This window comes from Diadema antillarum, unplaced genomic scaffold (genome assembly GCF_040938485.1).
Source record: "Diadema antillarum isolate AM-2024a unplaced genomic scaffold, OU_Dant_1.0 seq00000836_RagTag, whole genome shotgun sequence".
Classification (NCBI taxonomy): Eukaryota; Metazoa; Echinodermata; class Echinoidea; order Diadematoida; family Diadematidae; genus Diadema; species Diadema antillarum.
In genome coordinates, this window is record NW_027271712.1 from 322,119 (window position 1) to 350,000 (window position 27,882).

The 27,882-nt window shown below is 39.5% G+C and overlaps 1 protein-coding gene across 1 annotated transcript in view; it reads right to left on the minus strand.

Moving 5' to 3' along the window:
• Nucleotides 1-7,045: 7,045 nt before the first annotated feature.
• LOC139740126 (glutamate receptor ionotropic, kainate 2-like) overlaps nucleotides 7,046-27,882 on the minus strand; it is a 107,572-nt gene continuing 86,735 nt past the window's right edge. The window contains exons 4-14 of the mRNA XM_071650708.1: nucleotides 27,652-27,827; nucleotides 24,924-24,977; nucleotides 24,331-24,492; nucleotides 23,737-23,892; nucleotides 19,979-20,080; nucleotides 19,156-19,266; nucleotides 10,577-10,786; nucleotides 9,629-10,189; nucleotides 8,693-8,921; nucleotides 8,062-8,318; nucleotides 7,046-7,576 (exon numbers count right to left, since the gene is read on the minus strand). Coding sequence (XP_071506809.1) covers nucleotides 7,418-7,576; nucleotides 8,062-8,318; nucleotides 8,693-8,921; nucleotides 9,629-10,189; nucleotides 10,577-10,786; nucleotides 19,156-19,266; nucleotides 19,979-20,080; nucleotides 23,737-23,892; nucleotides 24,331-24,492; nucleotides 24,924-24,977; nucleotides 27,652-27,827 — 2,177 coding nt within the window. The 3' untranslated portion in view covers nucleotides 7,046-7,417. The remainder of the gene's footprint in view (nucleotides 7,577-8,061; nucleotides 8,319-8,692; nucleotides 8,922-9,628; nucleotides 10,190-10,576; nucleotides 10,787-19,155; nucleotides 19,267-19,978; nucleotides 20,081-23,736; nucleotides 23,893-24,330; nucleotides 24,493-24,923; nucleotides 24,978-27,651; nucleotides 27,828-27,882) is intronic.

The window sequence follows — 27,882 nt, forward strand, 5'->3', positions numbered from 1 at the left end:
GACGGAGCTCGACGGTGGCGCTCTTTACTTTCTACAGTCGCTGAGTAGTGGCACGATGTATGAGTACCGTTATGCGTGTGCCTGTAGAGCGTTTATGACTCCAAGCCTTATGCTCGATTTTTACCGATTTTCTTCCTTATTTGAAATTCATTCTCACATACCTTTGTTTTTGTTTATGTCGTATTTCAAGGCCTTGTTGTTGTCGTTTTTTTTTACTTTTCCTTCTTTTGTGTCCAAAACAAGCTCACCACGGTGTTTCTATCTCTTTTTTCCTGTTCATTTATATATGTTATATAAATTTTGTAATACTGTGTGTATAATGTTTGTATTTTTAACCTGTATGTGTGGCCCCTCTGAAAACCTGCCTTTGGCTGACGAGGGTGTTCCACCCCATGAGTTAAAAATAAAAATTCAATTTAATAGAATTAAATTGACTAGATTAAACCCATGTTGTGAGTGTTAAATTTAAAAAGAAACTACATGTTATCATCTGCTTTATATTTTCTATTTTACTTTCAGTGCTCTAGGATAGTCTTTTATAACAATAGGAGAACGTTTCAATAACATTCCTTGGTTTCGAACTTTGTGGTGTGTTTGATCTTCCAGGGCTGTATTGCAAACTGTTCGGGCTAAATTCCGTCCAGGGAATTCCGTAACGGATATTCAATTCAATTCAACTTTATTTTCATTTCCATTAAATAAACAGGGAAAATTATATACAATGCATTACCAGAACATATTTGTAATAATGGTTCAAAGTAACATTGAAGAGTACCAGGGCTAAAGTAATTAGGTATTTTTTAGCAATGTCCAGAATTTTACCAAATTCCATTGGACTTGATATTTGGCAATAGGACACCGTTTGATCAAATTCAACAAGATATTGGCGGATTCATTAAAGTCCCATGCATGCAGTCACTCGTATATAGTGAAAATTCCAAAAGTATAAATGAGTATCCATGAATTTAATTTGTATTCATTAATAGAATTTGTTCATTAGCTTTTTTTTTTTGGACAAGCACCATAGGAAATAGTCGTCATCTCAATACTGGTTAATTGTTTTAAGTATTTTCTAATGCCATCTGAACTCACAGGTCCATCCCGGAGTAGATATTTCTGCCTGAGAAAGTTGTGATACTAAATCGTATGTGATCACTTTATCTTCCCTATGCAACACAATACAAATCTTTGGAAATACATCATCTACCACCATGAAGATCATTTTTAGTGCTTTTGCAAAGATCAATTTCAATAATGTCACAATAATCGTCTGATTTTATTGTGCACCATTTTTTTTTTTACACACTCAGAATTCAAACTTTCTATGAATATTTATTTGGGCTTGTGTTTTCATTAGCTTGCTTTCACAGACCACTGGCATGGCTGGTGAACGAATTGAAATCCAAATGACCCGACCCTTTGCCCTCGTGATATATATGATGTCCTGATGATGTTCCGACTGACGTGACTTCATCGGCAATCTGGTCACGACAAGACGGGTCTCCCCAGGGCGCGGTAATCGCGGTCACTCGCTGGAAGAAGAGAAAGGACAGGGGAAATGCCAGCCTCAGAGCTTAATCGTGATGAAGTGGAAATACCCATCACATTTTATCTCTGCCCCTCCTTCAATTTCTCCTAGCTCTCCATCTCTCCCTCTCTCTTCCTCCTCTCTCTCTCTCTGTCTTACTGTCTATCTGTCTGTCTGTCTGTCTGTCTGTCTGTCTGTCTCTCCATATCCGCAGTGAGGCGTTGACGTAGCTATTAATCAATTGGACGTCGCGTCGTTCACTTCATGAAGACAGCGTGCTGGGAGTAGAGGATGAATACTGAAAATGTGGCTCACTCTTTTTAGTCCCAGCCCTGTACATCGAGTCGTAATAGAAAGGATTGCCGTGTCCGACGCAGCAGGTAGGTGATGTCAACCCAATCAACATCGGTGATTGTTATGGTATACCTTGACTTTGTGTCTGATTACAAGATAATGCCCTGCTTCAGTTGTTGTTTTGTTGTCTGCAAGTCAGCAAAGAGCCACTGGTATATAGGTATACATCTCTGCGGCAACCGTTGACGTATATGCATGATAAGTACAATGTAATGCGAATGTACCGTAGGTTTTTACACTTGTATTATTGATATCAGTCTTTTAATGTGTTGTAATTGGTTTCCCATTATGTACTACAAGATGAGTTTTCAAGACACTCTAGCGCATTAGTATTGGAATCTCATGAGTAGTTAGATCACTAGAATGTCGGACACAAGTAATAGTGTACATGTATTGGTTAAACATGATGAAGCATGCCCCTGAACTACTTGACAACATCCACACCTTTGATGTTTGATTTTATGGCAACAGGGATTGTTGAAAAACAAGATAGATATTTTTTAATAGATTAACATACCGTGTTAATCTGAACCATTAATTGTCAGAATGTAAGTTTTTTTTTTTAAAATCAAAGTCAAATATGAAATAAGAGAGTTATGGATTTTCCCCCATGAGATTTCCCTGTTTTCATGATACTATAAGAAGCAGACACAAAATGTTATGCAAATTAAAAAAGCTAATCTCGTCATCTCACAAGTGTCCCGGTGACCACCCCAGAAAGGTTCACTAAATGTCTCTTTTGACGTCAAATAAGACAAGAAAAATGTTTATTCTTCTAATGAAGCTGTTCTTATGTTGTATCACCGAAACAATGGTATTTTTTAAAATGATTATTTCTGTATAAAAGCCAATGGAGTACTCTGATTTGATAATGTCGTCCCGCGAACTTCGTTTGCATGTGTTTAATTAGGGCCAATAAAATAACTTTTCAGAAGAAAAAAAATGAATGTTTAACCTTACCAAACTGCGGGTTCTTGTTTTTAATATTTCAAGTCCCCATTTGATGAAGCTCATGCGGTTTAATTTCTTGAAATCTGTGCTGTTTTTATTAAAATCAACTTCAACATGGACAATGGATTTCACTTAAAGAACAAAATGATGAAAGAAAGATACTATCCAGAGGGGTGAAGGTTCAGGTGTGTGTTTCTTCACTTTGTCTCCCTCTACAAATCAAATTTGTTAAGATCGCAACTGCTGATTCGAGTCCCATTGGTTCGAGGTTCGAGTCCCACTGGTTCCTTTTTTCCGACATTTTTGTTAATTTACAGATCAGCAGTTGCGATCTTAACAAATTCAATTTGTAGAGGGAGACAAAGTGAAGAAACACACACCTGAACAAAATGATGATACGAAATATACTTCTAAACTTGGTGTCAATATAAATCAGCAGTGTTTATTGAATATTTGCGATGAGAAATAAGTGGTTTACAGCGCACGAGGTATGTATTCAAAAAACATACTGATAAATGACTAGCAAATAGGTATACAAGGCAAGATAAGAAATAAAAATTTATGTTCTGATTTGAATCACATTATAGTTATCCACAGAACTTACGTTGTTTATAAATCATTTGTGAGGATTTCATAATCGTAGTTCTTAGTGAGTTTTCTGCAACGTTCAAAGAGTTGATACTCCACCAAAGTTTTTACATTAACGGACAGAATGTTGCTTTCCTACGGTGAATCAGGTAGAATTTGAGCCTTTCTTGCACTGAAACTACTTTCCTTTCTGTCCTACACTACATGAGTGCTAGCGAATGTTTTCTCCGGATTGATTTTTATTCCAATTATGATCATGTTGTGATCCGTATCCAATAGAAAATAAAATACTTTACTTCTCGGGAGGTTAAGCAGTCGTCTAATATTGGTTTACTTTATACGATTGTGATTCTTACTAATCAATTCAAGCATATCTTGAAACATAAATATTCAATACAAACATTTCAGGACAATATCTCTGCTCGTTTTTACCACATCGCTTATCACATTATGTTACAAGACAACGACCAAAGGAAATACAAACTGCACCTGGCAGTGTGTTGTGGACAATACAGTACATACCATATTTACATACAGATTAGAAATACCATGTCTTGCTTCGTGACTTAAAAAACACACCAGAACTAATCGCGAATTTCAATAGAACAAAAGCGGATATAATCCAGAGCATACATTATCATTTTCTATTATCACTCTACAATAATGTACACCTAATGAGTTATATCCGTATATTAGGTCTGTATTGTAACATCAGGAGAGTGCAAAAAGAAATATGAAAGATTATCATATTGATAAAACGCATATGAAATTAACTGAACAAGGAAATATGGAAGTGAACAAATTAACAGAGACTCTAATTCCATAACTGTTATAAATCATATTTACAAAGCTCTACTGAGCACCAGAATATCTGGAACATGAATAATTGTTTTTTACCCATGTACCGTCACAATATAGGGATAATCACATCTTATCAATACGCAACACAGAGGTCTGTGTAATTAGGAATTTTTACATCCATAGAAACGGACTTGGCGGCGGGCAGTTAACGATTAATCTTGGTATTGCTCGTCGAACTTTATTGCTGTTTTTCCCCATCTCAGTGTTCATTCAAACTCAAGTTCCCCGTTAAATGTTGTCTGATCTTGTAACTTACTGTATAGTGGCTTGATAGTTATTACAGCAATATAAGATTGCAGGAATTGATCAGTCAAACCTGAGTGCGACAGAAATCCAGATTGCTTTTTATTCTCTTCTTTATCTTTTTTTATTGAGAAGAATAATTGTTTTTTATCGTTTGCAAATGCAAGCTTCAAGTTATAAATAACGAAAGAATTACTCAGAGATTACACTAGCAGTCTTTATAATCTGTAGCTGACACTGCGAACCTTCAATCACCCTTTAAAAATGGAGAGACTTCATACAGTATAAAAACACCAACCAAAACAAGCTTTAGTTGATTACTTCTTTGACAAAACAGGTTGCACTTCGTTTGAATGCTAAACAACGAACGAAATAAATGTATTGTAGCTAAATACATGGTGTACCTAATATTCAGCATGCAGAAAGGCTTTGACATATAGAATCCCAGCCTATTACTTATGGAAGTATGAGACTTTGGACTCGTTGATACAGCATGCAACCATCTACAATGCTATAGCATGATGAAGATTTGTAGCCGTCAGTGATAAATACACTCGATAATGAAGGATATAGTTCATTTTATTTTCCCCTAGACCTTCATTAATGCAATTTTCTCTCCTATTGACTGTAATCCTTCGGTATATTAATGTTGGCTTCATTTTGTTTGTTTAATACGTGAAGAGGAAAAATTTCCCCGTGTAAATGATGCTGTCTTTGGTACAGTTTAAAGGTAAACACGAACGAAGAGCTAAAGCTATTAAAAATGTATAAATCCTTTCTCAGAGTAGTCTACAAAGCAGGTTTAAAGTTAATCTCTCCATCGAATCGTAATAGTCAAGCTGTCTCTACTAGTCAGGAAGATGGATTTGGAGATACAGCACTTGGCCATACACGATATGTTTCTCTTTCGGTATAATATCCCATATTTACAACAATAGGTTTGAATATGATTATGGAAATATATACACAGATATTCATAAATAATATATTTTACCTGCTATTCCTACAGTAAATAGAGACTTTAAATAGATGAACACATACCGACACTCACAAAAGAAAATATATAAAGACGATAAACTACCCGGTAGTTCACTATTGTGTTTGAAATATTTTATTTAAATACTGTTTTTGATGCTTTTATTCAATGAGATCCTGACCAATGTGTTTGACGTTTTCTGAGGATGTTTCGTTGGCATATACATTGAGTCCAGGCGCATGAAATTTTGCTAAGTTCTTTGCGCCGATACTTTGAAGAAGTTTACACCATGATAGCTAAAAAGTTGGCCAGAGTTAAGTAGAATATATCTTTTATGAAGAAAAGGTAAAGTACAAGTTTCTTTCCTCAAGACAAAATTTGTACTTGTGTCGTCTGCTGTTTCTCTCAAGTTTTTTTTTTTTTTTTTTCACAGACTGCGCTGTAAACTTCTGATACCAACGATGAACTACAAAAGTTTAACGACCCGTGACGAACAATCTGCGATTTCTGCTGGCGTAACACAATCCTAGTGTGAATTAATGCTTTCCTCCTAGGCTAGTAAACAGCATGCATTGCTATGAAAAAAAAAACACTCTACAAATGCTCTGCAAAAGCCCATTGGGAAATATCTTCTTAAGTTGTTAGTTACCAAGTAATGCTACTCATAGTCAAATAGGATATGTTTTTGGTTTTTGATCAGTAGAGTTGATACAATGAAACAATATGATAAGATATAATACGTTAATAACACAGCTCGAATATTGTCTGTGTAAACTGTATAATTTGCATAGCACTGCGCTAACTATGGGTTTCTTACAATAGATGGAAGACCTATATGGCACTGGACTGTTATTGTGTCCATATCAAAAGTTCAATAAATCAACGCAATGACAGAAAAATTCACAACGCCATTCCACTCTACATCGTGCTGATTTCCTTGAATCGGGAAATAAGATTTATGTCACTGCAGAAGACGCTGACGAAATCATCGATCAAACTATCGATTACCGTGAACTCATTTCGATCACAAGTGAACCACACTGCAAAGCTAATGCACAAAGAAAGGCTCGCAATTGGACGAAAGGATCCAATAATGCTTTGTGTGGAACAATGGATTTTTCATCGAGAGTTTGACATACTACTCTTCCCTCACCCAAACCAACCAAATCTTTTTTAGCTATTATAGCTCTTTATTTCTTTGGTAGTCAAAGGATGTAGGAGGGTCAAAATTGATATATGACTATCATTGTCCTTAAAGCAATTGTTAACTAAAGTTGCTATGTCAACATTGCTAGTTGGACCTTTCGTCATATTGTGTCTCTGAGAGTGTACTAAACATATGCTACCAAATGGTTTTTTTTTTTTTGCCATCAAGAAACCTACATGTTTTCAAGGGTTAAACACTTTTGTCTTCTGTGGAGTTTTATTGGACCTTTCTTTTGTAGATTCGGCGAACAAAATTACGAAGTATGACTGCTCAATGGTAGGTACAAATATCAAGGAAAAATAAACTAAGTCTGACGATAAAGTTTGGGGTCATTTGCTATACATCTCGCACTATGCGATCAGACATTTCATTCGTACTGGCAAAGAGACTTTTAGACATCTATGTCGGCCTCTCGATCAGTCTCGCCTCAAAGTAGTCAAGGAAATCTGGCTTCTCATTTGAGGTTTCACCAGAAACTCCTTTAGGCGAGTGATTTGGATGCAATTTCCTCATGCAAGGTACTAGATTCCTTTGTTCCGACTCCGAGCCAACATGTGACTGTTAGTTGAAGTGACTAGAGGACAGGTTTCCTGACCAGCTAGTCAACATCATTCCTTTCAACTCATTCAATAGTAGCTGCGGCAGAAGCTGAACAGTACATCGGGCTTCACGTTTCTTTCGTTCTCATTCGCTTGGCTGAAGGGAAAACCTACGCAACTGTCTCTGTCATTGGAATCATTTGTCCGTTAATCCCTACTGGGTAGGGGGAAGGTATGAACTTGTGTTCCATCGATGAGGGCGCTTTCTTCTTGCCATTGCAGCGGAATGCGAAACGTAGACCCGCCATCATTTCAGCACACAATGACTTCTGTCGAACGTAAGCAAAATGTTATGACAGAAAAACACGTGAGGAAAAATATAACCAAAGAAAAAATGTTTTTATTATTATTTCAAGTAAAATGTTGATTCACGATATTACAGATTTGGCAATTTGGTCTTTTTTAAGAGCAATAATATAATTCTTAACAATTTATATCAACGAGTAGTTTTAACGGTACTGCAGTCTGTTCCTTTTAAAATTTTCTTCCAGGGGAAAATTTCATCTAAAGATGAATGAAAAACACAACAAAACTTCGCAGTTCTATCAAATCATCCTACCTCGAATGCAAACCAGTCCGTGATATTCCAGTCAGTTAATAGGTATTTTTAAACCAATTTTAATATCGTCTTCTATTTGATTGGTTACATGGTCTATCTTATGATCTAAAAAAAGACTCCTGTATCATGTGACACTACATGTTTAAGTCTCTGTAAAATGTGATGGGTCATACATGACAGGAACTGTAATTTTACCTTATCTATCTCTGCGTTCTGCTTTGATTTCCACACAAACTCAGCAATGGCTACCATGACGCCGAGAACGAGACCTGCGACGAGCACGAGAAAGATGCCCCCTATGTTTTTGAGACCGAGTTCACTGGCGTCGTCCTTACTGTTGTCATCTCTCTGACATTGGCCCGACTTCCACCATTTTCCCTTTAGCTGCAAGAGGATGTCGTCTTCTTGTAACTGTAGGATAGCTTTGGTGATTTCGTCACGATACCGGGAGCCTGCGTAAATGCAGAGAAAGACAGATAACAAAATAACACATGTATTAAAGTAATATGTGAAATATGTACAGGAAACGGCAGTTTCCTGTACATGATGAAGTGGATGAAATTTGAAGTCATATTAATGCCTCTATCAAAGCCATTGCCATTTCTTATGATACTTCTAATACCACTGCCATTACAACCCATTTTACAGATGAAAGGGTTCCTCTACCATGTCAAATCACATTGCACGAAGCTTTTTATTTTATTCTTTTTACGTCTTGGGTATCGGAGTGGATATTTCTTGTGCCATTTGTTTTGTTTTGTTTTGTTTTGTTTTGTTTTGTTTGTAGCATTCTGGTTTCAATCACTCAATCACTTTTGGTCCTTACCTAGCGGCGTGCCAACGCCGTAGCCTCTGGAGTTGAGAAGTCCACCAATCATGGTGAGATTCTGGCAATGTTTTGACACTTGGTACTCAGCCATAGTGGACTCCATGAGGAAGGCGTAGTTTTTCGAGTTCAGCACGCGGTCGATGCCCTCCTGGTACGTCTGGACGAACACGTGTGGTCTAGCAAACATGAAGTCCCACATCTTCTCGTACGTGTGTATCGTAGAGCGCTGAAAATAGATGGAAACACATATTATTCTTAATGATTAGATCTTCTTCATTAATCCCTATTTCCTTGGTCCATTTCAAAGTCGAACTTTGGCTACACTATGTTGCTTCCTTGAACGCTATTTTAACAGCTTGAACACAACGGAATTTGTCAGATCCTTCTCTTTACCAACAGATGGGCCAACTGTAATAGAAAATAATAATGATTTTTTTTTCACTTCAAATTGAACAGAAGCAGTTCAAAGAAACACCTTGTCACTAGGCAGCTGTGCGAGAAACAACTAATTCACTGTTTTCCTCAAAGAGACTGAAGAAAAAACTTAAATTTTGCTATATTACATGTACCATCTAACATTGTACATACTATTGACAATGTATACGTTGATAAAGAACGTACAAAATATGGAAATGGCAAATTGATATGTGAGAATACTTTCCACTATTATAGTTATATTATATTATATATGTGAGAAGATTTCCACTATTATAGTTCCGATGTTTTACTTTAATATCTTGTTTTGCCAGACTCAATTACAAAAGAAGAATAGCACAATTAATGATAATGATAAATTATGGTTGAAAAGTTATGTCATAAAGATAGCCTCTGACAAATCTTCTTAAAAAAGTAATTCTTACGTGATGGCCTCACTTTTAAACGAGCTCGAATCAAAGTAACTGACAGAAAACTTAATGTTGATGTTCTGCCAACCTTAAAGAATCTTGTCGTCGATCCACTCGTCCTGGTGCCATATTCTATCGATGTCTGCTTTGCTAAATCGTCCGCATTTTGGATAGGTGACACCATCCTTTCTACTGTCAAGAAAGCAGCTAGGTTGGCAGTATAGGAAGAAACGAGAATGAGGGAAAAGAACCACCAGAACCCGCTGAGCACACGCGTGGAGAAGGCCCGCGGGTTGAGCTCCGACCCCTGCTGCATTAGCCCGCCGAAGGAAAACCACAGACAGCTGAGCAGTGTGAACTGATTCTCTACAGCGTCATAGTCTGGGTTGATAGGATGCGAGTTGTACCACTCATAGGGGCTGAAGCGAGCTAGTAGGAAGAACGAAAGACTCACGGTGAGGTAAGCCATTACGATGTACATCCAAATATCAAAGGACAGAGGGTTGAGAAAGGAGAAAACACCCGGATTTTGCGGCTCTGGCACCCGGTAGAGAATGGTGACCCCGAGGTACATGAACGGCTTCGAGAAATCGATCACCTGCTCTCTGACGTACGTAATTGTCAGCGGGGCAACAGCCAAATCAGCATCCTGCATATTGGAAGTGAAGGGAAAGAAGGAGAAACGGTTTCAAGTTATATCTCGAGAGTCTCCCGACGTTTCTTTAAATCAATGTCCATGTTTTCATAAGACTAAGGAATTCTCAAATATAAGTTTGAAGAATGATTTAGATGTCTTGATTAAATATTCTGCGTTTTTGATATTCCAATCACATAGGAAGAATACCAGAATCTGCTATAGATTTGAAGATTTTCTTCCAATACTTTATCATAATTAATTTGTGTTTATTACCATTTTATATTAATTATTTGATATTGATATTTTAGAATTGATTTCAATCTGTCATTGTGACAAACCAGGAGAGAATACCAAAAATGGAGGAAAAAAAATTTGTGAGAATGACTTGTCAAACGTTACCCTTTCCATCAGCTCGCCAACCATTCCATCCCATGTGCCATCATCCAGCTCATCACCATAGTTACCATCGTCCACGAGTTTGATCTTGTACTCAAAGCCAACCTTCTCTGCTAGATGACGTAGCAGGTCGATACAAAAACCTTGGAATTTTTCGTTTCCCTCCAGAGTTCGTCCGTCCTCTGTCTCCCGGAACATCACAAATGGTTTCTCCTGCCAAGTGGGGTAACCAGTATCAAATAAATGTACAGAAATTACAACTTCGTTGGAGCTTCAACAGGAAATGTGTTGTGACGCCATTTGGTGTTCAACGAGTCTGCTATGCCTATTTTCTTCTTGAGAAAATCTGTGGCCGGTTACTGTCAATTTGTACACGAATTATCATACACACATATCGCAGCATTTGATCTGATTCCATAATACATCACATCCTCTTTAAAATCCGCAGGAGTAGCTTTTGTCTGGTAAGGGCGACTGTGTCTTTAGTCAGCGAATAGATGAAAACAGGAAATTACAATTAGATTACTTTCCTTCTTATATGGTGCAAACCAGACCGAACCGAAGTGTGGTAAATCATGCCATTGATAAGCAGATTTGAAGACAGGTTTTTGAAGACATACGTTTATCTCCTAACAAGGTCGTTTTATTTTCTTCTAGATATAATGTTTTTATTAAGCACCGTCATTCAATTAGGTTTGGATAAAATGGAATGCGGATGTCGGGTAATAATCTGGGTTAATGAGCCATTTTCATTGTATCACATAATGTATTATCAAATTAGAAATGAGGCGGAAAATTATTCCTTTGCCTTACATGTCAGGTTTGCTTAAATGGCAAATTACTTATAAGAAAAAGTCAAACAATGAGTTTATTCATGATTTTGTAGCGTAGCCGGGGAGCGGTCCAAGAGCCTTAATTCTTGTGTTTACAGGTATAATGTGTACTATGTGTAGCAGCACATCAGCACCTTATTCATATAGCTCTCATACTGTATGCAGCCTACATGTATCTCATACACCACGTCTATATACGTGCATTCGGACTCACTAGGCGCATTAGAAACCCAGGCATATCATTCTCCCAATCAACCATACAGCAACCCATTCACAGGGTCTAGTATTACAGACTACCAGTTGCAAGAAGGAGGCTGGTGTGGAAACGACAGTCCGAAATACGGTTCAGTGCAGCATTGCTATATTGTAGTTCCTGCTGTTACAACCGATGGTTTTCTCTCTGCTAAGCTCTGTTATACTGGCCTAGTGGTTCCCCATTAATTTTATAGTTATTCCTAAACAGAGAGAGAGTGCTGTGGACCCGCACTTACCCCCCAACCCAACTGAAAAGTTGTGCAGTGAGCTCGCGGTATTTATACCCTCTCGAGCCAGGGTCACGTGACCAATCCTGTCTTATTAACCCATCATGTATCAAAATGTATTGGAGTACTATACAACCCTGCTTCTATGGCTTAATATTATCTGGGCCTTTTTCCCTAGGGCTTCTGGCCTTTTTCCCTACTTTGGACATCATTAACCTTGGTTTCTGTACAGGGTGTATCACAAAACTATAGGGTGTTCCAAAACCTTCTATACAATTTCTCCATTGGAAATGCACGGGGGCAAACTCTATGGGATTTTTACACATGTTCAGAAATTAAGGGCATGAGCCGCATATTTTAAAGGTGCTCTATCGCATTTTCGCCACACTACCCCCTCCTTAAAATGAAACCTACTCCTGGAGGTTGGTGTGGAATGTTTGGTCGTTACTCCCTCCATTATCAACTGTATTAAAAATCAAACATATCAAATTATATTCCCACTATTATCTGGTACTTCCCCTATGAGCTTTTGGTTGTCAACAGAGCTTGCAGATTACAAACTTGGAAATGTATTTACAAAGTGTACATATATACATCCTGAATCATGGAGTTTGAATTTTGGTGGGGCATTTCTCCCCATTCCCAGGCCAAAACGTTAGGACATAGTTGGGTTTTCCTGTAATTTGCTTCTTCTACCAATTTATCATTTATACAAACCGGGAACAAAATCAAACTTTTCGAAACAGCATAACTTTGGGACCTCCATGATTCGGGCTTACAAGTTCAAAACAATCCAATTCGACAGTTAGACTTATGTATATACTTTCTTCGTCTTCTTCTCTTCTTCCATTCTTCATCTTCTTCGAGAGCTTCAATTTCTTCTATGTCTCATTACATGCATTATTTAACATCCTAAATTTCTTCATGGATTCTTCTTCTTCAAGGGGCATGGTAGTCACCGGAGTTTGTGTCGTTGATCTTCCTCAGCTACAAAACCAGTGTGTGTGTCGTTGATCATCCTCTGCTGCATTTCCCTGGTTTGTGTCGTTGGTTCTCAGCAGCTAGCCAGGACGTGGGGCTAGCTTCGTTTTATAAAACAATCCAAAATGTTATTTTTTTTTTCTCTCTTTTTCTGTTCATTCTTATTCAAACCAAAATTTGCCAAAATAAATCAGGTTACAATTTGGGTTGGATGAGTGTGGACCAGTGTCTGTATGTTCAACCACACACAGTGAAAGGTGCTACCACTCCCCATCCGAATTTGGACATAATACCACTACGTATTAACGACGGAGGACGATCACTGCCACTCGCACATTAGTCTACTCCATCAGACCCGTACCGCTTTGGTTTCCTTCTCGGGCGGAGAAATAGTCGATATTCGTCTTCGCTGGAAGGAATCTGTGTCTCGGGTGTTTGTTTTCTTGCCACTTTTGCCGGTATTCTTTCTCTGAAAAGTCGCAGCCTGTCTCGATGTACAATTTTTGGCTTCCCTGCTGGTTCCTTCTTTACTCGATAGGTTACATCGCTCAACTTGTCGAGTACTTTATACGGACCAAGCCAATTCTGTCTCAATTTTGGGGAAAGTCCCTTCTTTGTTGCTGTATTGATTAGCCAAACTGCATCACCCCTTTTCAATGGATTGGATACCGCCCTTCTGTCGTACGTTGCTTTCTGGCGAGTGCTGCTCCCTCGTATGTTTTCTCTCGCCAGGTCGTGTACTTTCCTCATTTTCGTTTCCAGCGTGTATGCATAGTTGGTTTCTTCTTCAGTGTCTGTGCTTGTATTGGGTAGTAGAACATCAATTGGGAGTTTCACACTTCTTCCCAGCATCATTTCACATGGTGAGAATTTAGTAGTGTCATGAATTGATGTCCGGTAGGCCATCATCACGTATGGGAGCCATTCGTCCCAGTCTCTTTGGTCAGGCGCTACGACTTTTGAGAGCATTGCCTGGAGTGTCCTGTTAAATCGCTCGACCATCCCATCTGATTGAGGGTGAAAGGGTGTGGTGCGTGTCTTGTCTATATCCAGTAGTCGACAAACTTCTTTGAAGAGGTTTGACTCGAAATTTCTTCCCTGGTCGGTGTGGATTTCAACTGGTATACCAAACCTACAGACAAACTCTTCTACCAGCACTTTTGCTACCGTCTCTGCTGTTTGATTGGGGATTGGGAAAGCTTCTGTCCACTTTGTGAAGTAGTCAGCTACCACCATAATGTATTTGTTCCCGTTCCTTGACGTAGGAAGTGGTCCCATGATGTCGATAGCTATTCTCTCCATTGGCTTTCCGACATTGTACTGTCTCATTTTGGCTTGTCTGCGTTGAGATACCTTCTTTGCTCCTCCGCAGATTTGGCATGAGTTACACCACTCCTCCACATCTCTCCGGTAACCGTACCAGTAGAATCTCTCTTTTACTCTCTGCCCTGTTCGTGTGATTCCAGTATGACCTGTCATTCTGTGATCGTGGAGCTGTTTTAATGCTTCTGCCTTTAGATTTTCAGGCACAACGAGCTGCCAGATTATTTGACTGCCATCTTCACTCTCCCATCTACGGTAGAGAAGACCATTCCTCAGATGCAACCTGTCCCATTGCATCCAATATGCTTTGAGTTCTGGTCCTTCCAGTGACACTTCTTCCCACGGTGGTCGATAATCTGCCTGTTTCCAAGCCATAACCTTCCGAAGACACCTGTCTTCTTGTTGAGCATCGGCCACATGCCCAACTCTCCAGCTCCCTATACCAGAGCAATTATCCGGTCTGTCCTGAGCGTCCTCAGGCTGACCCGACTGTATCCCCACACTGTGAACCCGGACATCAGTCCCATGAGCTTCCTGCTCATCATCCGAAGCAAAGTCCTTTGCCTCTTTCTGCTCACAATGCTTACAGTCCACGCATGGTCTACGTGAAAGCCCATCAGCGTTCCCATGCGAATTTCCTGCTCTATGCTGGATCCGAAAGTTATAAGTACCGAGGAGTTCAAGCCATCGTGCTACTTGCCCCTCCGGGTTTTTAAACCCCATCAACCACCGCAGTGCCCCATGATCAGTACGTATTAGGAATTCTGCTCCATAGATGTAAGGGTGAAAGTGTTTCACTCCCTGAACGAGTGCCAACAACTCCTTCCTAGTCACACAATACTGCCTTTCTGCTTTATTCAAGGCACGGCTGAAGTAAGCTACAACACGTTCCTGGCCATCTTGTACTTGTGAGAGTACTGCGCCGATTCCGTCATTGCTTGCGTCTGTGTCAATGATGAAGGGATCATCATCACGTGGGAATGCGAGGATAGGTGACGATGTTAGGGCGCGCCTGAGTGTCTCGAAAGCTTGCTCGCAGTCTTGCGTCCATCTGAACGGAGCACCTTTCTCCGTTAACTTGTGCAGGGGTCTTGCAATGCGTGCAAAGTCTTTCACAAAGCGCCGGTAGTAAGAACAAAAACCGAGAAAACTTCTGACTTCCTTCACTGTTTTTGGTCTCGGCCACTCATTCACTGCAGTAATCTTGCTTGGGTCCGTTGCTATGCCATGTTCAGAAATGATATGCCCGAGGAATGGGACTTGGTGCCTGAAGAGAACACATTTCGAGGGGGATAGTTTCAAATGAGCATCACGCAGTCGTTGAAATACCTCCGTGAGTCGCTCTAGCTGTTGTTCAAATGTCTTTCCGAACACAATGATATCGTCTAAGTACACCAAACATGTCTGCCACTGCAGACCATGCAGCACTTGCTCCATCAATCGTTCGAACGTTGCCGGTGCATTGCAGAGTCCGAAAGGCATTACTTTGAATTGGAATAGCCCTCCCTCAGTTACGAATGCGGTCTTTTCCTTGTCATGCTCTTCCATTTCAATTTGCCAATAGCCACTAGACAGATCTAAAGTCGAGAACCATTTTGTTCCTCCGAGTCTATCGAGCGAGTCATCTATTCGTGGAAGCGGGTAGCTGTCTTTCTTGGTTATGTCGTTGAGTTTGCGATAGTCTACACAGAATCTAGTTGATCCGTCTTTCTTTTTGACGAGCACCACTGGCGACGACCATGGGCTAGAGGAAGGCTCTATTATTTCTTCCTTTAGCATTGCGGAGACTTGTTCTTTTGCATCCTCCCTCTTGTGAATGGGCAGGCGCCTTGCGTGTTGTCGGATAGGTTCAGATTTTTCCGTGTTTATTGTGTGTTTCACAATTCCAGTTCTGCCTATATCGTTTTTGCCAGTGGAGAAGATGTCTTGGTAATTGTGTAGTAATGAGGCCACTGCATCCCGTTGACTAGCATTGAGTGTTCCTGTACTTGCTTCCAGTAATTCCTTCAGATATTCAGGGACATTCTCGCCTGTGCTGTCCATACTTGTTCTGATGGACTCCTCCGTAGTCTCGTCATTGGCTAGCACCTCATCTACTTCCTGACATGTTGCTACCCTAGTGTTCTTGTATATCGTCTGTGTCTCTTCAGCGACGTTTGCTATCCTTATTGGGACTGTGTCTCTGCCTGTGCCTATTAGTACTCTAGCCACTAGTAGTGGGTATTTCTCCACGAATTTCTCATTCGGCTCCATAATCATTCCATTTGGTAATGTGGTTGGTACCCCATCCAGTCTCCCTGGGACAACGATCTCTTCTCCTGCCTTAATGCATATTGTCTCTGTTAAACGCACTGTGTAGACGGTTGGGTAGTCATGCTGCTCTGCATCAATAATTTCATCTCCAACCCGAACCATATTCTGACTTGGTTCAATCGTACATTTGCAAAGCTTTAACAGATCCATCCCGATTATTGCTTGTGGCTCTATGTCAGCTATCCAAATGTCATGACGCAGGATGACATTTCCAATTTTGATGCTCATTTTGCCCTTCCCTTGTATTGGTTTGGTTTCACCATCTGCCATGGTCATGTCTACATCAGTCCTCTGTAATTCAGGCTTTTGATTTGGTTCGAATTTCTCAAACGCCCTTGTACTTAGTATTGTTGCATTTGCTCCCGTATCTACCAAAGAGTGGATTTCTTGCCCATTGAATTCTACAGGTATAATGATGCCGTCTGTTTCTCCACTGCAAAAGCGCGTAAACACTGTATGGGGCCGTGAGCTATCTACTGCCGGTCCCCGACCCCTGGACTCGGCTGGGCTGAGTTTCCCTGCCTACTTTCTGCAGTTCCACCGTGTTGTGCATACATTCTACCTCCGGGGCTCTGGTTCTTACAGTCTTTCTGCAAATGCCCAAGTCTTCCACATTTCCAGCATCTCGGCGGACCAGATGAACGCCCGCCCATTTGTGTGGACTCAGAATCTCTGTGGAAGCCGGTCTTTTTCGCCACTCCTGCCTTTGACAGCTCTGCCATAACTGCAGCTACAATTTTCTCCACTGCATCTGAAGAAATGACTGCTCCATCATCTTTTACATTGCCCATCTTATTCCCAACGTTAACGTTACGGACCTGTTTCCTTTGTGGGAAATTTCGCCTACGCTCTGCTATTTGGAAAGCCTCAACTTCTACAGCAGCCCCAATAGCCTCCGTAAGTGAAGTAGGATGAGCGTTATACACTCCAAATCGGATATCGGGGTCCTGAATCGCATCTATGAAATGGTCTTTAGCTAGAACATCTTGCAGCTCCGCCTTTGCTGTGGGATACGCCCTCCTAGTAAGGCGCCGCACCGCTTGCCCTAGCTCAGGTAAGGATTCATCCTTCCCCCTCCTCCTGTTTCTTAATTCTACCCGATGCATCTCGGTTTGGTTTTCGGGTTGAAACCTAGCCTTTAGGGCAGCCTCCAATGACCTGAAATCGTGTCTTTTCTCTGATTCGAGATCGCTCAAGACGGCTCGAGCATCTCCCCTCAAACTGGCTGCTAGCTGCATTGATTTTGTCTTGTAACCCCATCCATTCAGTTCTGCAATAACATCAAACTGGACTGCAAAATCATCCCAAGCTGACGATCCGTCATAAGTGGGAGCCTTAGCTGTGTTACTGCGTTTGGTTTTGGGAGCTTTGTTCTGCTGTAAAAGCCTGCCTAGCATTGTTGCTAAATCCTCATTTTCCTCCCTGTCAGATACATCTGTTTCCGATGAGTCTCTGGCTTCATTACCCTCATCTTGCCTGCCTTGTGGTTGAAAAATAATTTCATCGCTTTCCATGCCTGGACTGCCAACTAGATTCTCCATTGTGATAGTATGGGCTCGTATCACTGGATCTTGGGATTTCAAAACGCTTTTCTCAACGTATATCCCTGTATACTACAATTGCCTGTTTCAAAATCTTCCCAAAATCCCACCGCTGCCACCAATTTTGTAGCGTAGCCGGGGAGCGGTCCAAGAGCCTTAATTCTTGTGTTTACAGGTATAATGTGTACTATGTGTAGCAGCACATCAGCACCTTATTCATATAGCTCTCATACTGTATGCAGCCTACATGTATCTCATACACCACGTCTATATACGTGCATTCGGACTCACTAGGCGCATTAGAAACCCAGGCATATCATTCTCCCAATCAACCATACAGCAACCCATTCACAGGGTCTAGTATTACAGACTACCAGTTGCAAGAAGGAGGCTGGTGTGGAAACGACAGTCCGAAATACGGTTCAGTGCAGCATTGCTATATTGTAGTTCCTGCTGTTACAACCGATGGTTTTCTCTCTGCTAAGCTCTGTTATACTGGCCTAGTGGTTCCCCATTAATTTTATAGTTATTCCTAAACAGAGAGAGAGTGCTGTGGACCCGCACTTACCCCCCAACCCAACTGAAAAGTTGTGCAGTGAGCTCGCGGTATTTATACCCTCTCGAGCCAGGGTCACGTGACCAATCCTGTCTTATTAACCCATCATGTATCAAAATGTATTGGAGTACTATACAACCCTGCTTCTATGGCTTAATATTATCTGGGCCTTTTTCCCTAGGGCTTCTGGCCTTTTTCCCTACTTTGGACATCATTAACCTTGGTTTCTGTACAGGGTGTATCACAAAACTATAGGGTGTTCCAAAACCTTCTATACAATTTCTCCATTGGAAATGCACGGGGGCAAACTCTATGGGATTTTTACACATGTTCAGAAATTAAGGGCATGAGCCGCATATTTTAAAGGTGCTCTATCGCATTTTCGCCACAATTTCAAAAGTGACAACTGAAAAGTGAATTTTGATTGGTTTCATTATTAAAGTTGTATTTCTCCGTATTTCGTGCCTTAGACGTAATGTCATATAAGAAATCTCGATCAACTTAAGACATTGTTACTAATGAAGAGGATAAAAATAATATCACGTGTTCGTACCAACACAGTGGTGACGATAAGTGTCCTGTTAATGCCTGCTCGCACGGCAGCCGACTGATCGCTGTGTACCGGATACATCTCTACCCCGCTCTCTTTTTGCCAATGACCAATCTGTCAACGAGAACGCAAGAAAACATTCATATCAATTTCTTTCGGCAAATTTCGAAAGGTGAACTCTTCGTTTTGAAACGCAAAAAAGGTCATTTATAAAATGTTTTGAAATGTGCCCTCACACATACACACCCACTCATATGCACACACGCACACACTGATCTGAGTAAAATACGAGGCCAGCATGAAACATCAGGAAAATAACGAATTTAATTCAATTTGACTGAACTTTCGGCTTTCACCTTCGGTGTACAGAGTTTACTGTACTCATATAGAAATATCGTTTAAATTTGCTTTTGAAGGTTTCCATTGTTTTGGACCTTCCTATACCTTTCAACCAAAAGATGGAAGGGAAAACAAAAGAACACAGAAAAAATCTAAAGTTCAACCATGTCATCGTATATGGTACGGTGGTTTTCTTTTAATGTCTTTCTCTTTCTCAACATCTTCATCACAATTTCGTCTATGAAAGACAATTGCGAAAACTAAGCTAGCGTTCGTCTGATAAGATGATCCTTTTACATATTATCATTCGTATCTAGTATCTCCAAATCCAAGAGGATCATAAAAGTAATAAGAATTATCAAACTACAATTGAGAACAGAACGTAAAATGACAATTAGAAAAAAATACATGTACTGTTACAGAAGAACGTTAAATGATATCGAAGCTGGCTAGTGGTAGTAGAATGACCAGTGTAAATATTTCTCACTTGTTTCATTCCATTCTCCGTTAGGGATGTGATGTGGAAAAGTACATCAGATCGCTCTCCTTCCGCAAACTGGATGTTGCCTGTAAGGCCGGTGATCGTAGTCTGTAGGATTGACATTGAGGTAGATTTAAGAAAGACAAAATTGGTCTTTGTGATAAGAGTACAACAATATGTTAATTGCAAGTAAGGACAAAATAAGCAGCTCTGATTAGATGGGACTTGTTTCACAGAAATAGGCCAACTCAAAATGTAGCCACTCCCCCCCCCCCCCCCCGACATGTCAATTTCTACTTCTCAAGGGAGGGTACTTTCCCGTCTGTTTCTCCCCTGTACAATAGGTATGTCTATACCGTAACTCATTGGTTTGAGATTGTGCGCATTTCAGGATGGGAATTGTCTTTTACACAAAACGTAGAAAATTTGTTTTGACCAGGCATTTCTAAACGATGTTTCCTCTTAAAGGTCCAGTTTACCTTTGGGAGCAGTGATGTAAAAAATGTTCAAGATATCACATTTGATGCATATGTATAGGTCTGTTGTATCACAAAACATCGTATCAAATAAATTTTTCACAATAAAGCCTAAAATATAAGGAGATACCAGCATTTTTCTCACTAAACCATAACTGTAGACGGTTTAGTCTGGAAGCATTCTTATTATAACTATTGTTCACATTTTGTGTATTTAACAATACTTAACATTGATTATACGGATTCAAAAGTTCACAGTGGTTGTTTCTATCCCTAACTCACATTTTAGAACTATTTTGAAGCACAAATGCTGGGGTTTTTTTTTTCATCTGCAAATGGTAAATTATGCCTTTAATTTCATCAGGTTACGTGAAATTACATATAAAAGGTTTCAAGGTGTTCCTGAATTTTTGTATTCTATGAAGAGCAAATTTGCTTGGTATGACAAAAATCTGGACAGCGGATTTACAATAATAAACTCAGCAGATTCTAGCAAAACTTGCATCGGTAATGAAAATATAAAATTAGATACTAGTAGTGTGTAGGATCTGTTTGCATTATGCCTGAAATTCATTTTATGTGGTTGCTGGTAGGGAAATGTAAAAAACTGAGATGATTGAATTCAGCAGACGATAGGTGATGTACGATTCATCATTTATTGACTATTCCCGCCTTACCATAAGAGGGTTTGTTGTTGTATTTGGGGTATACATATCTGAGGCGGTGAAGAATGATTTTTGACAGACGGTAACGTAACATCCAAAATAGAATGCGTGTTGGCTCAAGGGCCTTGCGACGCCTGCATTATTCAAATGATATTCCACTGTAAGCCTAATGGATACAGGGAAACGGATAATATAATATCAACATTGCCTGTATTCAAGGGGAATCCGAATTCACGAAGCGATACACGACTTCATGAGAGGTTAGCAGTCTACAATTGAATTACATTCTCCCTGATTCCAATGCGAATAAATTTGGTGAAACAAACAGTGCGTGCATCATGTGTAGAGCAGAGTGGGCAGGGAAATCAGTTATTGCATAGAACCAAGTACCTTGATTCAGCCAGGCAGGGGTCATGTTCATGCAGAAGGTAAAGGCATTTGGGATTTTGCATGAGAGAATTCCTGTGTTTTCATGTTTGGTTTACAGGGCTTGCGAAGCTTTAGCGCTGTATCAACGACGTCTTCTGAATAATACAAACCCTCGATGTGAAGGATATTTCGGGTAAAATTTTACACTGTTTAGTGGACCATTTTATTGCGGCAATAAACAATAACAAATGAACAAGTTCATCAGAACTCTTTTAAACTTTTAAATAAAAGCAATAAGAATATTTGAGAACTATTTTACCGGGAAGTCATTTTCAACCTAGGCAGACTGATAAGACAATCTTCAGGTGTGAGTTTCTTCACTTTGTCTCCCTCTGCAAATTAAATTTGTTAAGATCGCAACTGCTGATCTGTAAATCAACAAATATGTCGGAAAAATCTTCCCCATCACACATCGACTCTGAATTACACGCATCAGACATGACTCTTTTTTTTATGATACATTTATGAACACTTATTAATTAGAGTAGAAGCTCATCTGTATTGGAAATTCAACTGAAATGGTGTTATCTACCTCTGATGTATCAGATATCTACCTCTGATTAAGGCTGTAGCGTTGACAGCTAAAAATGTCGGTGATTAATTTATTGTATTGAGATCAAATGTTTAGCACCATTTTCATTTCAACACTAATTAATGTTATGATACAAACGTCGCTATCTATTACTAGAAATAGTAAACATTATTATACTTATCTCTCTTCAAAAGGTAACTATTCAAACAAAAGAAATTTCTCAGCTGAGACAAAGAGTCATAAAAATCCACTACTTCTCTTGCAATCAGTGTATATATTTTTCTCGGTTCATCAGACACATTATTGATTCTCATTCACGACGAGACGATTTTAAGCATTAAATCGTCAGTAATGAATGCTGAACTATCCACATCTCTCATTAACACGATTTCCATATCTTTTTCTCACAGACTCAACATTTCACAACAGAATGATATCTCGAAGGGTGTAGGCATTAACTCATTACTCGACAGTTATTGCACAATTTGCGGCAGGAAGATATCGTTAATGAAAGCACTGACGGAGGTAAAAGGAAAAGAATGTTTGTTTACAGAAGGAGTAACCTACCAAGCTTTCTAAAACCCATTAGAGTTCCCGACATTTGGCACTCTTCAAATTTTGACAGATATCAAGAGTGCTAACATTAGGTTCTCACGTGTCTCGGGAATCCAAGCTTTCCCGCTTGCGTTAGAGGCGAGGGTTACATACCTTAGTTAATGTGATGTCATGCAGATGTCGACACGCAACCAATGATAATGTGTTCTTTGTTTTATATTTCATCTTAACGGGAGGTAATGGTACGCTGGTGCCGCCACTTAATTGGCATCTTGCGGACATGATAACAGCGGTATCATTCTACGTAAGCGTCTTGTACCGGAATTGAGACAGCTGCGGGCTGCTCCCAGTGCTTGAAAGTGTTTTGTTCTCTGCGGGAATTTAGTTCAAGCGCGCGCAGCGTCTGTAAGTAAAATCTCTCGGCTTAAAGTGCGATTTCAATGCACTGCAAAAAAAAATGACTTTGATAAATAGAATGAAGTCAAACAAATATAACATTAGGTTTTACTGAGGACGAAAATGATAAAGATATGGTATTATAAGTGTAAGATCTTTCCACAAAACAGTGACAGGAAGAGCCACCAAAATTTCATATAATCATATGAGATGATTCTATTACCATACAATCCCCCATTATTACGGTCTCAAATGTTCTTTGAATTCATTTTCTTGTTCAATGAATCATGGAGAAAAAGGTGCACCTTTTCATGAAAATTATTGTTGCATTTTAAAGAATGATCCGAAATCACTTTTAGGGAATACTATTATTGGAGAAAAAGATATGTGTTTGACAATAATTCCAAGTACCATTTAATACACCTTTAAAAATTCGGATGTGTACATGCAACTATGTTTACTAAAAGTGAGTGATTCAGTTGGTGACTTCTCGTTTGATAGCTTTGACATACGAAAACGTAAACAGTATGCAATTGATGAGGGAATTATTATTGCATTCTGTTTTGCAAAAAAGTATGCATTAATGACCGATTGATTATTTCTTAGTGGGTTTGATAGGGAGAGTTCTGACATCTGTTTCAAGTGAGGGATACGAGATGACCAGCAAATAATTGAGAGTGAAGTAAAACATTATAATTATAAAAGACTCACAGACTCTAAGTCATTGTAGAGAGTTAGTCCATTGTCCCAAGACTGGGACCGTTCACAGGAAAGCGATCTGACAGCAAGACTACCACTTTGCCCTGACGCTCGGTGCAACGCGCTGGAAGTAAGACTAACTGCGTCGTAGACCAGGGCTGCCTCTAGCTGTCGGTGTACAAGATAGGGAAAAGATAGCGGGAGTAATTAATGTGGAAAAAAACTTTGTAAGTTCGTTAGGTACTGACGACGCAGAGAAACTTGTTGGTAAGTAAAAACTATATTCAGGTGCTGACAGGAAATGTCTACCGTAGATGTTGACTTGTCTGTTTTAAAAAGAAACACTTGGCTTCAGCAAATCAATGTGAAATGGGATAAGAGTCAACTCAATTCACTTAAAAATTACTGAGCTGGAATTGAAAGTTGTAACGTTTCTCAACACAAAAGATTATGAAAGCACTGTCTGAATTTATGATTCTCTCACAAGTGACAGTAAATATTTTGTGTCGTCGAAGAAGTCTTCACAACTGAAACAGTATTGGAAGAATTATTCAACAACATGAAATCAATAGCAAAGAATCATTGTTATCTCTGAGAGAACGTTACCGTCATCCCGGGGTCTTCGACCGATCCGAGGTTCTCAACCACGTGGTCACTGAAGTCCTGGACGAGCCTTGCATTGTCAGTGTTCTCCATGTCAATGAGCTGGAGTGCGGTGATGTTGACGAAATCGCCGGTGTATCGGGTGAGATCGATAGAGAAGGTATCCTAGACGATGGGAAAGAATGTTATCACCATATCAAGATTGGAAGATGAACCTCCGACAGTACCTTGGGCTCTGCCATTCTATAGTCTTAATTATGTTACGTGTTAAACTACGCGTTTTACAAATGCGTTTTTTTCCCTTTTTTTTTTGGGGGGGGGGTGATCAAACCCAGATACCAAACACTCTTCCATTAAATGTTTGACTTTATCGGCAGCAAACAAACTTGAGACTTTCACGCAATTACTACTGATTTAGTGATAACATCACAGAAATAAAACATGTCTCTTAACACTCATAAACCTAAAACGGTAATTATCATTATAACCACTGCTACTTCACGTTTGTCTGAACTGTCTGATGCTCATTTCCGTTGATACAACCATGTACATGTACCCTTAAGGAGTCTCAGTGTAATCAAAAGTATTGATCTTACCAGTGGAGTAATGATGTAATGGAAGTAACTCATAAGCATCTGAAACTCCATCATCTGAGGGAAAAATTAGATAATGAAAGGAAATGATAGAGTTAAATCCTTTAACTTTTTGCAAGATAATTATAAACCACTTTATGAAATGTTAAAGAGCATACAATTCTGAGAGGAATTCAGAGTTCATTGATGAAAATCAGTTTCGAAATGGCTGAGATATAAAAAAAAACAAAGTAAAACAATGCGATCTTAATAATAAAAGGTGGGTCGCACCTTTTATTAGGATTGCTTTGTTTTGGATATCTCAGCCATTTCTAATCCAGTTTTTGTCAAATAAACTTTGAATTCCACTTAGAAGTGCATGCTCTTTTATATTTACTAAGAGTTTTCTAATTATCTCGTAAAATCATCGTCACTAAACGTTGGAAAACTGTAGCCCCATCCTAACCGAAACTGAATCATCCCTTTAACAATTCAATAATTTAAAATATGTACATGAAAACGTGAACTTGGATATAAATCAGCATCTTTCATAATCTTGCAAATTATCATTTTCATATTTCTACATATTTTGGTAGAATTGTGCTCATTGTCATCTTCACTGTGCGATTGTCCAACATACTTTATACTACGGACGGAATTTCAATCATTCACATAATCATTTTGATCTTGAGACCGGAAATTCTGAAGATTTTTCTCTCTTTTTTTAATCAGAATTGTGTTTCACTGTAACCTAAAATTGATGCGTACTCTTTACGCCTAGAAAGAGTTTAAGCCGGGGAAAAAAAGAGAAAAATATGTCCCTTATTTCTTTATACTGGACACCAGCCGACGCCAGCGTTGGTTAACGTACAAGGCTTTCTAACCAATATGTACCGGCGATTTCAGAATATCTATTTCCAGATGTTACTGTTGAAAAGACACTCAAATGTCTGAACAACTGAGCACCAAGCTAAAGAGAATGCGAAGGAAAATGGTGACTGGCTCTTTCTTACGTAGAATGAATGGTTAATGGTCGACATACAGCCTGCACTTCGCTCTCCGTCTCCTTGCATGCCTCGTACTTTATAAGATGCAAATTGTCCATGATTACTCTGTGTTTGTATCCTTTTGGAAACTCCCAGCTTCATGGTGAGTGACAATCTATTCCACGAATTAAATTACAAACGACACTTCTAGGATGAGGCCCGCGAATTCACCGAACCAATTGTCGCATTCCACATGTTCTGTGGAACACTCTTTAAGACGCCATCAATTGTGTTATTATGGCGGGAAGAGAGGTGCCACCCATAATTGATGTACGAATACTGAGAATTGACGTGCATTACTGAAATCAAGCTGAGGTACTTTACAAGAAAGTGCAGTAACACTTTAATAAGACTAGCGGCAATGCTATCGCAGGTTGGCATTTTCTTGTCTTGCGTTTGTTGCAGGTGGGCTTTGTTAATTTTGTACCCACTAGGGAAAAAGACACGTGAAGAATGATGAGCATTAAATGTTGTGGTAAGACACATCGACATAACTTGCGACATTATATCTTTTACTAATCTCTTGCCATTGTGTTTTGTTTCTACTCAATGATTTATTTCGATACACTCCAAGAAAAATAGGTTCAACATTTCACCATCACCAGTGTCACACTGGAAGCATCTGGTCTGAAAGGTGTAAAGCTGCACCCGTAAAGGTACTCCTAGCGTGACACTGCATGGTCAAGGTGCGAAGTTGAACCTATTTTTCTTAGAGTGTATAGAACAACAAATGAGCACAGCAACACAACTACATGAACGTTCGCAATCTTCGGCTATCGTATTCCTATTTCGTATAAAAAATGAGACCTTGTAATACCCACTATTCTTGCTATTTGACGAAATAGATGTGTTTCAAATTTGTTTTCCTCTACTATTAATGACATTCCGTGTCACAAATTTACGAACCTACCTCAACCAAAAGAAAAAAAATAGCTGCTTAACTACACATCTGTTGATGTTGTAAAGGTAGTTATGGTAATTTGACCGAGTGTGGGTTTTTTTTCCAAGCGCAGCTTCGCTTGCTCGATTTTAGTGTCTTTCACTTCCAACACTGATATAACAGTATGCCCCATGACAAGAGGGCCAAGAATATTAGCTCTCTCAGTTTACTTATCTCAGACTGCTGGTTCAGCTGGGCTAGGAATAGCACGGTAAACATTAATGTTTTATAGCGCGATATTGGATGTTCTTATAAAATGTTCACCCTGCAGTGACTTCGTTGGGATAGAAGATGAAAGAATCTTCAGCGTATTGAAGGAGGCAGACTTAACCAGAAGAAGAAGAAGAAGAAGAAGAAGAAGAAGAAGAAGAAGAAGACGCTTCTAGAAGTGTAACATAAAGTACGTCTCAAATAAACGTGACATTACCGGGTTATATCTAAATGGGATTTACAGTTAAATCGTGTTATCAAAAGACACTGATATTCAGGAACATGTCTGACCATCCTTATACCGTCAAAACGTCTAGTCGCCTTAAATATCCTACTTGGACTATGGTAGTAGAACAACATTTACACTTGATTGTTTATTCGAGGAAATCATTGAATCTGTCACAGAGAAGAAGAAAACGTTTCACAAACAGTGATAAATAACAACTTACAGACAAACCAAAGGACATTGTAAGAGCACATACGCACATACACACACACACACACACACACACACACACACAAACACACAAGAAAAAGCTTTGCACATTATACACACCTTTTCGAGTAAGGGACGGAGGAATTTTCGTGAGCAGTCTATGATGATATGACTGGCGCCAGAACTTTTAATTTTCTTCATCATAGCCCGGGATGTCATGGCTCTCGAGTCGTAGATGGTAATTCGGATGTCTTTCTTGAGTGACAGCTGAAAGACCCCTTGAAGTCTGGACAGACCTGAGAAGGTGGTAAGTGGTGCTTATGATACCAGCAGCTAATAGACATTACAATC